Raw genomic sequence first — 16,577 nt, 5'->3', positions numbered from 1 at the left:
TTGTATCTTTCGAATTTATGCAGCTTACTTAATTGTTGCAATGATTTTCAAACTAATTAAATGAATATCTTTATGAAGATTTGACCAAGATCGATATATATATATATATATATAGGTTTTTTTTAATATATTGGACAGTTTTAGATAAAATAAGACAACTAATATATTTATGAACAATATATTTTTCATATATTTAGCTTACTTAAATCTTTATATGATTCTGTAGAATCACTGGAAAAACTTCATGAAGATTTGTAATGAATCAATCGATATCTTTTCAAATTTTAAAAAATAAGATCTAGAATAACGAAATTTGTAATTTACATGCTTCCTTAAAAACATGTGTTTGTTTCCAAAGTTAAATTAAAAAAAATTAAAGCTGATAAACTGATTTTCCGGATACGCTTTTATTTTTAAAATATTTTTACTCGGATTCTCAATAATCATTTGTATAATTTATCAGCAATATAAAATAAAAGAAATAATTGTTTTAGCTTCTTTCTACAAACTAACTAAAGGAAAGTTTAAAATTACCTAGGTATCGCTTATCAACTTTTCCTTCCTTTTGTATCCATATCTATCAATCATAAATCATTACAATTATATCTTTTCATATCAATCAATTAATGTAGTGAAAAAACAATTAAAGATTATGAATCAAGTTTTTGACCAAGCATTAAAAACTCCTGTAGTTGTGATTTTGTACAAGGTCATCGTTAAATGACATAATGTTAATATTATTACTTTTAGGTTTATATTTTTCACATAATAATTTATGACTTATTAACAATATTGAACTTTTATATTTTTAAAAGCCTCAATAGCAATAACCAATTTTCATGCATCAAGATATATGTTAATCTTGATTTGGAGGTGGTTATAATAATGAGAGAAATGTGTTTTTATTATAAGTTATGTTATATTAATATTAAATATTAAATATATTAACTTAATTTATTTATTTTTACTTTTAAATTACAATTATATTGTTTATAAATTTTTTTGTTAATATCTTCTCATGTTTTTTGTTTCAGTCTTGAATTTAAAGGATTTGATGGATCGCTTTTTACCGAGTGAAATTATTAATCATCATCAAAGATCTTAAGGATTTTAAATTGCCAATATATTCGATAAAATATTAAGACCGTAGTATTTTTAAATTGGTAGTGGTATTGGATATTGGATTTTTTAACCGGTTCATTGAGTATTTGTGGTGGGAATTCATAAAGCATTATAAATTTTATTTATATTTATTAGCAACTTATCAATTTTATGTCTTTCAATTATTATACAATAATGCACGCACAATTTGTTTCAGTGATGTAATTTCACTAATATAATTAATTTAAAAATATTTTTAACAAATTTAAAATTTACTCCATGTACATTTTTGTAATCGTAAATAATTAAATATAATTATGTGTTTCAACATACTAATTCAAGTATCAGACACCTATGCCAATCTTTATATTTTTTTTAACAATACAAAGGTATGATGAATTTTGCGATATTTCACTAAAAAATTTTAAAATAAATTTTGTATATTGCAAAAAATTCCCGTGTGCGAAGCACGGGCTATATTACTAGTATTCTTAATGTTTACTAGCACTAGTTTTTACAATTTACATAAAATGCCCTTCTCTATTTTACTCTCCTTAATCATTTGTTTACCCTTTTTGGTCATACAAAATTCAAATACATGATCCATTTTAATAATTCAACCCAATTACAACCCATGAATTTATCCGATTTCAATTTATCAATACAAACAATACTATATTTAGCGGATACTCCATATTCACTATCCATGGGTTCCGGATACTCCATATTCACTATCCAACATATTTGAATTAATTCAACATGGTAACTACCAATATGACATCAATCACAGTTATTCTACAAAGAATAAAAGGAATGTTTGATCACAATTATCATCACAATTATCATCAAATGTATTTCAATTTCCTTGATTGTAGAGCTACATGATTCTGCCGATTCTTCTTTGTAAACATAATTCTTTATCGCACAATTTGTTGCACACCACATCATACATACAATCTATAGTATGTATCATACTGAATTTTCAATATATTCTTAATATTTACTAGCACTATCTTTTACAATGTACTTAAAATGCCCTTCTCTATTTTCCTCTCCTTAATAAGAGTAAATAGTCGTATAAATTATTTATTAGCAAATTACACCCTGCAAAAATATAGATATAGTTCTAATTGATTTTTTTATGATTTACAAAATCAATAATCCGAATAATATCATACATGTCCATAATTCATTCTATAATTGATTCTTTTATGATTAGAAAATCACTAATTTATTATTTGAATCATGGAAACAATTATTAAGTGCTGATTTTTCTATACATACATCAATTCCTCCCACTAATTATGTCTCATTCACATATATAAACCATGTTCATCCTTTCACACAAAATCACATCTTCCTACTAACAGTTAGCAACCACTACACAAACGTAATAATACTCAACTATTCCTGATTTTCTATTTTCTCATTATTTTTTTCTATATCTATCATGTAGTTAAAAGTTGAATTGATTCGAACTAATTCGCTGAATATACTATTTTCCAGATTTGTAGCAACAATGTTCGATCAACTATCTTCTCTCGACCTCTCTAGAACCACCTGGAAAATTAAAGCAAGAGTAACTCGAATGTGGCTTTCGGTTCCAAACTCTTCTACCACAATCGATGTCATCAAGAGATATAACCTCATTCAGCTCGATGATAGTGTAAAATCTATAAAAAATTTACTTATAATAGTTACATAAATTTTATTTAAATATCAATCTGTTTATAAAATATTTGCTATGTTTAACCACTTCTTCACCATTGTTTGTTTATGTGGATTGTCATGTACATGCTTACATATATCCAGATTACTGGAAAAATGCATTATGATAAGATAGTGGAGGGTGGCGTATACGTGTTTTCTCATTTTTACACCAAAAAAGCTCTTGGAACACTAAAACCTGTTTCCTCTAGGTTAATAATTAATTTCTCACATACGACAACTGTAGATCCTGTTGATGATGACGATGTAATGATATCTACCCACAAATTTGAATTTATGGATCTGAGTGAATTATTTGTTGTTGCACAAGCAAACGGTGGTACAGAATTTCCAGAATTTGCAACAAGTTTTGAGGACACAGTCCTTTTTTAAAATTTTCATGTAATTTTTTTTTCATGCAAAGTGTCTAACGTCGAGATTGATTGTAGATGTTATGGGATTATTAGAGAGTTTTGAGGAGCTTTCCAAGATTGACACTAAGTTTGGTCAAAGGGACATTGTCCATTTTCAGATTACTGATGGAAGGTATTAATATTCTTGGTTCTATCTGATTATTATTTGTGTACATATATTTAATATTACTTTCCATATTGTATGTTTACTATTACTTCACCTATTATTTTATTCTAGGCATTCCTCCAAAGTTACCGTGTAGGGTAATCTTGCAATTGCAATTGATGCACGTTATAAAGAGATTCCAAAAGAAGAGCGAGTGATTGTCATATTGACCACTACCAAACTTAAGATTTTTCATAGTTAGTTAATTTTTAATGAACTAACCTCTTTATTAATAAAACTATCAAAAATATTGCAGCAATGAAGCTTAATTTTCAAATTTTCTTGGCTGCGGCCTCTGTTCAGATTAACACTATACCTGCTTCCAAAATTTATCTAAATCTGGACCATGATGCCGTTTTTGAGATGAGACAGAGGTTCATATTTGAGTAATTATGGCACTTTTGTATGTATTTATTCTCAATACCAAAATTATTACATGTACTTCATTTCTCGAATTAAACTCCGTGAAGAAGGTTGCATTCCTTCGAGAAAAGCTATATCATCATCAGCTCAATTCGAAGGGTCAATTTATCATACTATTCATACTATCACGCTAAAAGAACTTAGTGAGAAAACTGCAGCTGATTTTTTTGAAGGTATTAATTAATTATTTTTCTTTACATAATTTTACTAACTACATATGTATAGAAATTTGAGTTTATTTTTTTTCTACTGCCTCCAGAAAATTTTATTCATCATATGTTAATCATTTTTTAGATGATTTTCCTATACAAAGTGAAAGTTAATAATGTGGAGGAGAGTGTCGGCTGATGCTACCGTAGCTGCAGCAAGATGGATTGCTCTGGAGAAGTCACAAAACTGGAAAGAAAATATAAAAGCTCCACATGCAATCAAAACAATCATGTTCCTCAAAAAAGGTTGTATAATTGTAAACTAAACCAGTTTACAGTTATATGAAACTACAAAAAATCACATAAGTTCTTAATCATTTTTTAATGTTTAGGTTCAAGATTTTTCTACTTGCAGAAGACTCTACAGAAGCGTTTAATTTCGTCCTCTATGACTGTGCTATAAAACGATTAGTGGGTAAAATAGTAACAAAACTTATTGCCGAGGGTTTTGAGGTATGCCAATTTGTTATTATGGTATCTTTATTTTAAATTCAACTTTAAATTTCTATTTGTAACAAATTTATTTGCCAGAATCAATTATTTTTTAGGATTCAGGACATATCCTTTACATATTAAGGCTATTGCAGGGAAAGAGATTACACTCCGAATTCAGCTCAATGATGATAACAGCATCCTCAATAGTTCAATTTACTATGCAATTCATGCTTATGATACTAATGGCTCCACATCTTCCATGTCTGCAAATACGGTGGCCTCTGAAATTTCAAACTCAGTAAATATAAGTCTTATTGTAATGCTCAGATTTCATCATATGATCCTTAAACTATTTATTTTTTGTATCTCATATCATTCACAATTGATGATTCAGTGACTATATTTTTTATAGTCTGATGTGGTAGAAATTACGGACCATGGACATACTCCAGGATCCGCTAGGTCTACCAGCAAGAAAATAAATTTGGTAAGCAGTTTTTATTATTTTACCACATATAAAAGTGATAACCTTGACACTTTTCTGATATATAGTTCAGTGATAAACCTGAATTATAATTACACCCATTTGTTTCTTTTTTAGGAGAGGTAAATGTCCATTTTCTCCTGGATCTTTGTTCTGAATGCATTGGGTTTTGATGGTATTTCCAGTTTTTTGTCATTTTAGTCGTACCAATCCATTTTTATTATTATTTCCCAGACACTTTTAAGTGTAATGTTTCCATATTTTGCATTTTTGCTTTAAAACAAAAACAAGAGATTCGAAAAATAAATGACTATTAGTGTAATGACTCTTTTATTTCAGGGGTTTTGTATGGTCGGAGTGTCAAAGTTTATACATATTATATTTAATGGTTGCCGCGTAAAATTTTTGAACTAAGGATTTCTCCCATTGGACCGGCTCTTATAAGTTATAACCATATGTACTTTAACTTTGGATGTCTCAGTTTGGGAAGATTAGTCATATGAGTTCACTCATCTATCAACGTAATTATCAAATTTGATATAAATTAATGATCTAATATGATGATCATGTAATCGTTTTAACCTATATATTTGATGATCTTAATATAACCATGATGATCAAGTAAGTGTCTACTTAGACACTACTGGAAATATGTGCAATCAACACCAAAGAATAGATGTTGGATATTCTACTAGAACAGATACTGTACTATTAGATTACTAAAAATTGATAAAAACAAAACTCTGCTACAATTAAAGCAAAGGAGACAACAACCAGAATGAGCTAATTTATTCCAACACCAACTTAACCAAAACAAAAGATTGTACAATTTTGTGCATCAACCATATTCTACAAAATCCAAAAAAATAAAGATCAGATTAAAACAAGTGCTCATGGTTGGTACATTTCTGTAAGTTAACGAACACTGAAACACTACAAATAAGTTAAGAACTAACAACAAGTGATTTCTACACATGAGTAAACTCTTTTTCTTTTCTTTTTTAAGAATATTAGGATCTCTTTCATTTACAGAATTTGTGGAGCACTTAATACACTTCAAATAAAATTATGGTAGTCGAAATAAGAAATTTATCCAATAATCTGACATCTTGCAAGAAGGTTCTTCGGAAAAATCATTAGCTCAACATTAGTCTATTTACATGATGGTTGTTCGTTGACGAACACTTGCAAAGTATGGCCAGCTGACATAATAGTAAGAATATGATATTTTCCATGCTTGAGGAACCATTCATTCGATGTTATATTCACAATGGAGAGAACAGAGTAAGATCATAAAATTAGTTTAAAACAGATATTTCAAAAGACACGATAATGATTAATATCAGTAGACGATAATACTTACTCTATAAGGTACCACAAATAATCTGAGGAATCTATGATGAGATTTAACTGCTCATACAACCCCCATTTTTCTAGAGTATCACCCTCATCAGCAGTTGGAGCTTCTTCGGTGAAAGATTGTCAGTGGAAACCTCCACTAACAGGGAGAATCTTCATACGAGCACCGTGGAAACCTAACTGTAAATATTATTATTTGGGGTGATATTAGCTGAAGAATTGCTAAACAATATTTATATGTTTGGGTTTATAACCTTTAAATATAAGGACAGAATGACAAAAATCATTTTCCATAATGTCAGTCATTACAAATCATAAATGATGCATACATAGTTAACATTTAAACAAAAGGAATGTCGGCTTGGATTGTTTCTCCGATACATATAATCGAATAAATCTAACAATGATTATTTTTATTTTAATTACTGTAGGAAGTACAATCAAACTAATCATCTGACCATGTGGAATATGACAGATTTCTGGATTGGATACATGGACCTTGGTCCACCGTCCAAAATTTGCCCACAATAATGAATCATGTACCTTATCAATTTGTCGACACCTTTATAGAATTACAAGCAACTATTATTTATGTAATCTACATTTGTATATCACTTCTCCTATTATAGAGTTCTTATTTATCTATCTACCATTTACTGCATAAATAGAAAATTTGTTCAAAGATGCTGGGAAGATCCTCAAAGATTTCACCATTATTATTTTCCTTATTATTTTCCTGATGTCAGTTCTTACATGAATTAGAGAACAGGCTAATTACGTTAGAGCTTGGTTACAACCAAGCTCAGCAGCGAGAGAAACATGAGAAGCTGTTTACAAGTTTAAACGAAGACCAACTTCAGACATATACTTCTATGCTCAACAGTGTCGCAAATAATGCTGGTGGCGTGTTTTTTGTATATGCTTCAAGTGGTCGTGGGAAGATATTTATCTGGAAAACACTCTGTTGTAGACTACGTAGTTTAGGAAATAATGTGATTCACGTGGCCTACTCTGGAATTGCAGCTACGTTTTTTCCAGGAGGCAAAACCGCTCATTGCAGATTTCACATTCCGCTAAAACTTGACCAGTGCTTGGTTGCAGGTATTAAACATGGCTTAAAGATTGGAGAGTTAATTAACAAACCAAGAAGTAATGAAGAATATAAAGAATGATGCATAGGATAAATATGGGAGAAATAGTTTACAAGTCATAGTGATAATATGTTGCGGTTTAGCAGTCTGAAATCTTGGAAAAAATGCAGTTTAACAGTTAACAAAATTGCATAAGGACAAGCGTACATTGCTTTAAAAACTATAAGGAAGACTGCTGACAAATATTCAGAATCAAAATAGTAAACTACAACTAAGTAGTAGCAAAATCAGGCCAAAATGGTAAAAAAATAGAGCATAAACAAGGATTAACAAATACTACTCAACAACTACTATATCAAAAGTTACTTCATCTGCCAGCAAACTAAGAACAACTACATCGTGAACTTTCAGTTCGTTTTCCCGCACAAATTTGTTCCAGCCGGCCGAGAACCTTCTTTTTCCATTAGTCACGTTAATTACAGTGTTTCAAATTTGCCCAAATCTTCTACGATAGGATGCAGGGTCCCATCAATTTACTACAAAATTATTGTTTCCAATTCATAATTTTGGGTATTTAAGAATCTTCCACTATTGTCCACACTAAAAATAATAAATTGAAAACTTACCAATTGGTTATAGTGTGTACCCACATGAGATTTCATAAGAGTACATGCAACTTTTTCAATAATATTTTCGCCCATTTCCTCAAGTCCATCTTCGATATTGTCGTCTCCATCACTATTATCAATAATATCACGATTATCTATGTGATTGTATCCATTCTCACTATCATGACCATCTTTATCATCACTAATTTGGACAATTATATCATTATTTAGTTCTTCTCCTTCTTCTGATATTATTTTTGTGTAATCTATGTCATCCACGTTTGAAAATATAGTAATAAGATACATTATACTTCATTATATTATTATAATGATATATTAAATTGTGTAAAAACTTATAAAGTAGTTGAATATTTTTTTTTCCGCATATCTTTCATAAACCAATGCACAAGTGTAATATCAGGTCTCGAAGATATTAAATCATATTCCACCTCCATCCCATCGCTCCTGTAAATTCTCATCATGGCTTCATGATTTCCATCAATCGTGATTAAAAAGGTATCACGTCTATGTAGACTATATTGCTTGAAAATTTTCCCACTTTTCCAATACCCTATGTCTTTTTTATACGATACTGGAAAAATAGTATCTCCGTAACGTACTGTATTCGCGTTGGAAAACATATGATCATAAAATAGATGAACCAACATTGGTGGAATCAGTCAGGTAACAATAGTTTAGAAGACATTGTAGTACATATTTTTGAAATAGTAAACTAAAAAATTAATTTATGTACCAAGTCAGCTTACAATTTCTTTATAATGCCACGTATGCAAGTGCATTATATGTAAAAAAAGATGCAGTCCTATCTTCAGTTCCTGTTCAAAAGATATATAATTAAAAAAAATCATAAATGTAGCATTAATCATCTATTCTCATATAATGCATATTATTATTACTAATAAAGCACAAAAGGCCAAACATTACCTAATGATATTTCATTTGATCGAATATCATCACTTTTGAACAGACAAACATGGATCAGGTGTTCGTCCAATGAAATAAGTGAATCGAACACAAGAATGTCAAATATTTTCACTCTACTATACCTCACTATTTGTTTCCATCCATTACCAAAATAACAATCACTGTGAGATTTTTCAATTTTAACTTCCCAGGTTTTATACAGAAAACACAATTATATTGTGTCCCCGTCTTTCCATTGTCCATATAATTCTGACATTTTTTCGGAAGTAGCTGTATCAGTAAAATAATCAAAAAGTTAAACATTTATAACACAAAAAAGATATAAGAAAACATTTATGTATCAACCAACCATTTTACTTATCCATGGGCCAATATCAGATGGGCGGATGGTATGTTCATAAAAACTTAATTCCCTTCCAAGTATGCTAAAAAATACCGCATCCTCGCCTTTTCATCCTCCAAATCATCCAAATCGAGAATAAACTTTTTTTCTTTTATATTATTAGGTATATTCACACAATTGTGTGAATCACAACCAGAATAATCTATTGCCATGCCAGATAATTATATATCTCAATAAAGAAATTTCCACCTCCAATATAATTCAACAATACCCTATACATTTGTCGGAAATTATGGCTTTTCATAAAATTTTCAAATCCAAGGAATTTTTTATTATCACTATCATAAAATCCTTCACAATTAATTCCTCCTCTGCAAATAAGAAAGATTTGTCGAGAAAGTTTGGCACAAAATTCCATGGTGAATGGTTTTGGTACTCTCTGTCATCACAATATACGTAAACGATCAATTTCACATTTATATTAATTGACAACGACTGTATATTGAGTATTGTATTACATACCAATGAACCAAAAGAGTTATGTTCACAAATTCCGACTAAGAAGCTTTTCCTCTTAGCTTTAAGGCCTTATTCTGTGCTTGATAAGCGACCTTGCAAAATTTGATAATATTGAAATCATTACGTAATTTTCAAAAATTATGTCAGAACTAGGCTAACTAGGCTAACTTTTTATTCATCCAAACATCAACTTGGAGTATAATGTAGAGGTTAAATATCACAAGCAATTAATAATTATAAATAATAAAATAATTTGACATTACTTAGCAAAAGATTATTATGTAAATCATATTAAATTACAAATAATAATACACAACACATTATACTATAACTCTCCAAAAGTGGCGATGTAAAATATATGTGTTTTTGTACTTTCAAACTAAGTACAAACTAACCTTCATCATTTTTGCACGAGAGAGATGGTACAATGCTAAACTGTGACTTGCAACAAGAGCCGATACGATGATATTTTATATTAATAAAACATATAATCTAAGATCATTTTACAATGCATCTTGATTTTTATAGGATTTTTTTACATTGTATCTTTCGAATTTATGCAGCTTACTTAATTGTTGCAATGATTTCCAATCTAATTAAATGAATATCTTTATGAAGATTTGACCAAGATCGATATATATATATATATATATATATATATATATATATATATATATATATATATATATAGGTGTTTTTAACATATTGGACAGTTTTAGGTAAAATAAGACAACCAATATATTTATGAACAATACATTTTTCATATATTTAGCTTACTTAAATCTTAATATGATTTAGTAGAATCACTGGAAAAACTTCATGAAGATTTGTAATGAATCAATCGATATCTTTTCAAATATTAAAAAAAATAAGATCTTGAATAACGAAATTTGTAATTTACATGCTTCCTTGAAAACATGTGTTTGTTTTCAAAGTTAAATTAAAAAAAATTAAAACTGATAAACTGATTTTCTGGATACGCTTTTATTTTTAAAATATTTTTACTCGGATTCTCAATAATCATTTGTATAATTTATCAGCAATATAAAATAAAAGAAATAATTATTTTAGTTTCTTTCTAAAAAATAACTAAAGGAAAGTTTAAAATTACCTAGGTATCGCTTATCAACTTTTCCTTCCTTTTGTATCCATATCTATCAATCATAAATCATTACAATTATATCTTTTCATATCAATCAATTAATGTAGTGAAAAACAATTAAAGATTATGAATAAAGTTTTTGACCAGGCATTAGAAACTCCTATAGTTGTGATTTTGTACAAGGTCATCGTTAAATGACATAATGTTAATATTATTACTTTTAGTTCATATTTTTCACATAATAATTTATAACTTATTAACAATTATTGAACTTTTATATTTTTAAAAGCCTCAATAGCAATAACCAATTTCCCTGCATCAAGATATATTTTAATCCTGATTTGGAGGTGGTAATAATAATGAGAGAAATGTATTTTTATTATAAGTTATGTTATATTAATATTAAATATTAAATATATTAACTTAATTTATTTATTTTTACTTTTAAATTATAATTATATTTTTTATACATTTTTTTGTTAATATCTTATCATGTTTTTTGTTTTAGTCTTGAATTTAAATGATTTGATGGACCGCTTTTTATCGAGTGAAATTATTAGTCATCATCAAAGATCTTAAGGATTTAAAATTGCCAATTTATTCGACAAAATATTAAGACCGTAGTATTTTTAAATGCGTAGTGGTATTGGATATTGGATCTTTTAACCGGTTCATTGAATATTTGTGGTGGGAATTCATAAAACATTATAAATTTTATTTATATTTATTAGCAATTTATCAATTTTATATCTTTCAATTATTATACAGTAATGCACGCACAAATTGTTTTATTGATGTAATTTCACTAACATAATTAATTTAAAAATATTTTTAACAAATTTAAAATTTACTCCATGTACATTTTTATAATCGTAAATAATTAAATATAATTATGTGTTTTAACATACGAATTCAAATATCAGACACCTATACCAATCTTTGCATTTTCTTAACAATACAAAGGTTTGATGAATTTTGCGATATTACACTAAAAATATTTCAAAATAAATTTTGTATATTACAAGAAATTCCCGTGTGCGAAACATGGGCTATATTACCAGTCATATGAATACATGATGGTACTATTCTGATTGCGGAAAACTACATTCACTTATAAAAATGTCATTATTATTTTATATTTAAAATCACCTACATCTCATGTAAGTTTCTGGAATATTATTGTCTAATGGTTATTGATAGAAAGAAATTTTGGGGAAATGAAAAATCCAAATAGAAAAGGAAAAGGAATAAGGTCTTTACTCTTTAGGCCCAATTACTAAAAAGGAGTTCTTACAACATTACTTAGGGCCACAGTACATTTCAATTCCCCTGAAATGTAAAACAACCGACAAGTGTAATTAGGGCATAAATTGAACCAAGGGATGCTTTTATTACCGAAATGGAACTGAAGCTCGCCTGAGATAAGTGTCTTATTCAGTACCTACATACAGTATATTATATATACCAGTTCAATTTACTTTACCTAGTGTTTTTTTCGTTTTGTCTTGATATCCTTCAATTTACTAAACCCTAGTTCTTTTTACAATGGCTCTTCCATATGAATTATTTTGTGATGAAGTACTCTGTCGCCTCCCTGTTAAGTATCTTCTTCGCTGTCGATGCGTGTCTAAAGAATGGTGTTCGACTATCGATAGTAATGCGTTTGTTAAGAAACATCTTAAGAAATCTATTGAGTGTAACCCTTATGGTGATGGGGTGATTTTCACCGTGGCTAATAAGTTTCACTTTACTGATCTCGAGTCATTGTATGCTAATGATGTCACTGTTTTAGAAATCAATGATCCACTTAAGACTGTTTTATCCGGTACTGTTTTTGTGGGTGCTTCAAATTGCTTAGCATGCTTTCGTAACAAGGTTAAGAATGAGTTTTTATTATTGAATCCATCAACCAGGAAGTATAAAAAAATACCGAGTATGCCACATGAGTTTGCATCTTGGTTTGAGATGGAAGAGGTTCCCCAGTGCGGGTTTGGTTATGATCAAGTTAATGATAACTACAAGGTTGTAAGCATTGCTGATCTGTTAGAACAGGGAAATCCAGACCGATTTGGTGTAATGGTCCTGGTCTACAGCCTCAAAACTAATAACTGGACACAAATTCATAACATTCCCAGTAATTATTATCTCTCAATACCCTTGGGCATGTACAAAAGTGGAGTCCTACATTGGTCGGCCATTAAGTCCTCGCCAGGTATTTGTTCTGAATACATTATTGTTGGTTTTGATCTCGGACTTGAGCAATTCAAGGAGGTTCCCTCTCCAGCTGTTGATGGGAAATTTGTTGTTCCTGGTGGGGGATCCTTTTGGGTCCTTGAGAAGTGCACCAATTCTCGTATGACTGTGTGGCACTCAAATTCTAATGGGACACAAAATCTTTGGTATAAGGCATTTTCCGTGGAGCAACCAGGTGCAATTGGATCTTTTGAGTTTATTAGACCTGTTGCTTTTTCAAACAGGGGAAATGATATACTTTTAGAGGTGGATAACACAAAACTGGTGTGGTATGACCCTGAAACGAAGGTAGTAAAGAATGTTAGAATTCATGGAATTCCGACCAAGTTTAGTTTACATTTATACAGAGAGGGTCTCTTACAACTTACTGATAAGGAGCAGCTGCTGAAGACACCATCAGAAGAAAAGAAAGAGAAGAAACAACAAAAGAAAAGGTAATAAAATGTTCTGCCACTAGTTTGGTCTATAGTTTTTTTGATAAATAGTGTGGTCTATAGTTGTGTGTTTCTTTGGTCTGTAGTTATAACTTAGTCATACTGAACATTAATTGTGTGTGCTGAACATATTTTATTGGACTAGTATATATTATGAAACATATATTTCTTATGCACCAGTCACAAACAATTATGAACAGTTATATTGTTTCGATGTTCGCCTGACTATGGTGGATCAATACTGTGGGCCTGTGGCTGAGTTTTTTTTGTCATTTCTTGGGTTACATTTTCACCTTAGTTTGAATATATTTGATTTCTTGCTTAATTTTTCATTTTATGTAATTCTTTGAGGAGGATTATACAATTTTTAAAGGGTTTGTCTAGTGTGTGTGCCCATGGGCATATGCTAAGCACTATAAACTATGAATTTGGCTCATTTTGATTGGTTTAGTTGTGAATGAGGGGGGTCCATCATTATTAAGAAGTGGAAGTCAATCAAAACAAGCTTAATTTATAAACTTTTGTGCTTATTGTGCCCGTGAACACACCATAAAAAACCGATTTTTAAAATGCTTTTCGGTCTATATGGTCCCTGACTCTCTAGTCTCTACGTTTTATCCTGAGACGTAAGACAGTTCTTCCAGTTCTCCTTAAAAATATTGTTACTTTGAAGTTGCATGCATGAAAGTAGATATTCATTTTATATGGTATGTTGTGGCTATGGTGCCTTATTTTAGTTTTTTTTTCTCTTTTTTAAAAAAACCTTTATAGGCTGTTTGGTGTCGGTCTCTTTGTGTCCTGTCCTAGAGCATAGGAGTGTTATTCTAGTTTTCCTGAAAAGTTGTCACTAAAACGTTGTACACGTGAAACTAGGATATTCATGTATGTTGTGTGTTGTAGTGCCCAATCAGTTCATCAGACTGTCTTTACTTTCATGGCACAAAGATCACATGTATGTCTACTGCATATTGTTATTTTTACCAAGGTTTCAGAAGAAGTATTTATCTTTTGTTTTGCTCATCTTTATAAAAATTTGGGCTCTTAAATCTTAATTTTACATATTTCGTGAGAACTTGGGAACATAGATTATGTTTACTGTAAGTTTGCTCAAAATAAATTAGGATATTTGGTTACGGTTTGATGTACTACCATATTAATCCGAAACAATTGTCTTTACTGCAATGGCACCCAATGCATTTGAAATTCTCACATCAAGATCACATATATAAACAATATGGAGAAGGTTTCTATTTACAGGACATGTACTCATGCTGTCTTCTACTGGAACACTCATGATAGACTTGCAAGCATCCGATTTTTGCAAGAGATCACACTTGAGCACATAAGTTTAGATGAAGAAGAATTTGGTACTGATGGACATGATGGTCACGTGTACATACACACACATGCCCCAGATGACCATGCACATGGTTTTTCCGTCCCGAGTATCGAATGCCATATGTAATATCCAGTTTCTAGGACTCTACTATACAAATTCCTAGAATTTGTTGCTGCCAAGTGCTAATAAAGAACGTATTAAGCACAGGAGCAAATGCCAGAAAGCTATTCAGAACACTTATCTAGTGGCCAGTATTCAATATAGATAGTATCATGCTTCCAACTAGTCCAGAAAGCACATATTATGAAGCTTATCAACAACTATAGCAAATATATTTATGATGCTAATCTTTGTTAAGAAAGAAGAGAAGTTAGCATTTCTCTTTTCCCATGAATGTCTTGTTTATTACTTTTCGCTTTCCGCTTTCCCTGTGAGTTCATATATGTTAACTAACTGTGACAGAAAAGGAATTAGGTTATAAAAATAAGACATTAGAATATTGACTATTGAGTATCATTTTAGTCTTGTCAAACTATTATCATATATAAATATTGCATATCTATTACTAAAAAACTAGTATTCAGTAACTCTGTTAGGAAGTTAATAATCACTTGACAGAATCATTTTATCTATGATCTTTTGTTTCCTTAGTCAGTTTCTTTTTCTTGATTGCTGTTGAAGTATTAATTATTTCTGGTCAAATGTTCTATACTAATATTTTTGTCATTCCTGGACCAATCTCTTGCAGAGATAATTTTCTTTCCAAAGGATTCAAACTGAAGCTATAAGATACTTGGTTTACTGAAAGATGGATGAGTTGGCTAAAAAGGTAAGAATATTTTGTTATCTAAAGCTTTTGCCAAGAAGGTTTATGGCAATCATTTTTAATTGTTGTTTGACGTGGTAAAGTCTCCCTGGAAACCGTATTCACCAGGTATCCACTAGGGATGGGCATTTCACCCGCCCCTGTTTACATGCAGACAAATAGGCTACAAACCTATTTTTGCCTGTTCACTTCTGTTTGTCATTATTTGGTAAAACATGAATTGTTTATTAAGTATTAGGTACTATTTACTTGCACCCAGATCAGCTAGGAACTTACTTGAGTTTTTAAAGTTTTTATAAAATAGAAATAAACTTGTGGCATAACTTTGAACTTGTTACCTGAGAAGAAGGTTTCTTTGTAACATCGTGTTACAGGAATGCAGCATAGACGGGCGACAAGTAGGGTTGGGGAGCTTTTAAAACAGAACAGAGTTAACCAATGCAATGCATATTTTCATGTACTTGTCATTGTTCGTGGACAACTCTCCTTTCGTTTGTCAGATGTAGTTGTTTGCCGGTGCTTTTAAGTATTAATGTAACAACAGTTTGAGATTTGCTATGTAAGGATGCCATGTTTCAGTCTTTCAGATGCTGCTACTTTATGTTACTTTTGACTGACTTGTTTTCTTTCAAGTATGTATGTTTCTAATTTGGATATAGAGCTCTATTTGTATATATGTAACGGTGTATACATGAATGGCTTTTTGGGAGCAAAATTGCAGACTGCCGCCCTACATACCTGTTTCTAAAAGAAAAAGTACTGCCTGTGTAACTGGCTGCCCATTTTGCCCGTTCAATATACAACCTGGGAATGCATATCT

At 30.3% G+C, this 16,577-nt stretch overlaps 1 protein-coding gene across 1 annotated transcript; it reads left to right on the top strand.

The window, feature by feature from the left end:
• The first annotated feature begins 12,163 nt into the window (after window positions 1-12,163).
• On the top strand, window positions 12,164-16,453 carry LOC141692741 (F-box protein CPR1-like). The gene is made up of 3 exons (XM_074497674.1): window positions 12,164-13,592; window positions 15,680-15,760; window positions 16,132-16,453. The coding sequence occupies exons 1-2, from the start codon at window positions 12,451-12,453 to the stop codon at window positions 15,717-15,719; spliced, it is 1,182 nt and encodes a 393-aa protein (XP_074353775.1). The 5' UTR covers window positions 12,164-12,450; the 3' UTR covers window positions 15,720-15,760; window positions 16,132-16,453.
• Window positions 16,454-16,577: the final 124 nt, after the last annotated feature.

The sequence above is a fragment of the Apium graveolens genome, chromosome 10 (assembly GCF_009905375.1).
Source record: "Apium graveolens cultivar Ventura chromosome 10, ASM990537v1, whole genome shotgun sequence".
Taxonomy (NCBI): domain Eukaryota; kingdom Viridiplantae; phylum Streptophyta; class Magnoliopsida; order Apiales; family Apiaceae; genus Apium; species Apium graveolens.
Note: the sequence above shows the minus strand (reverse complement) of the source record. Positions and strands in the feature narration are given on the sequence as shown.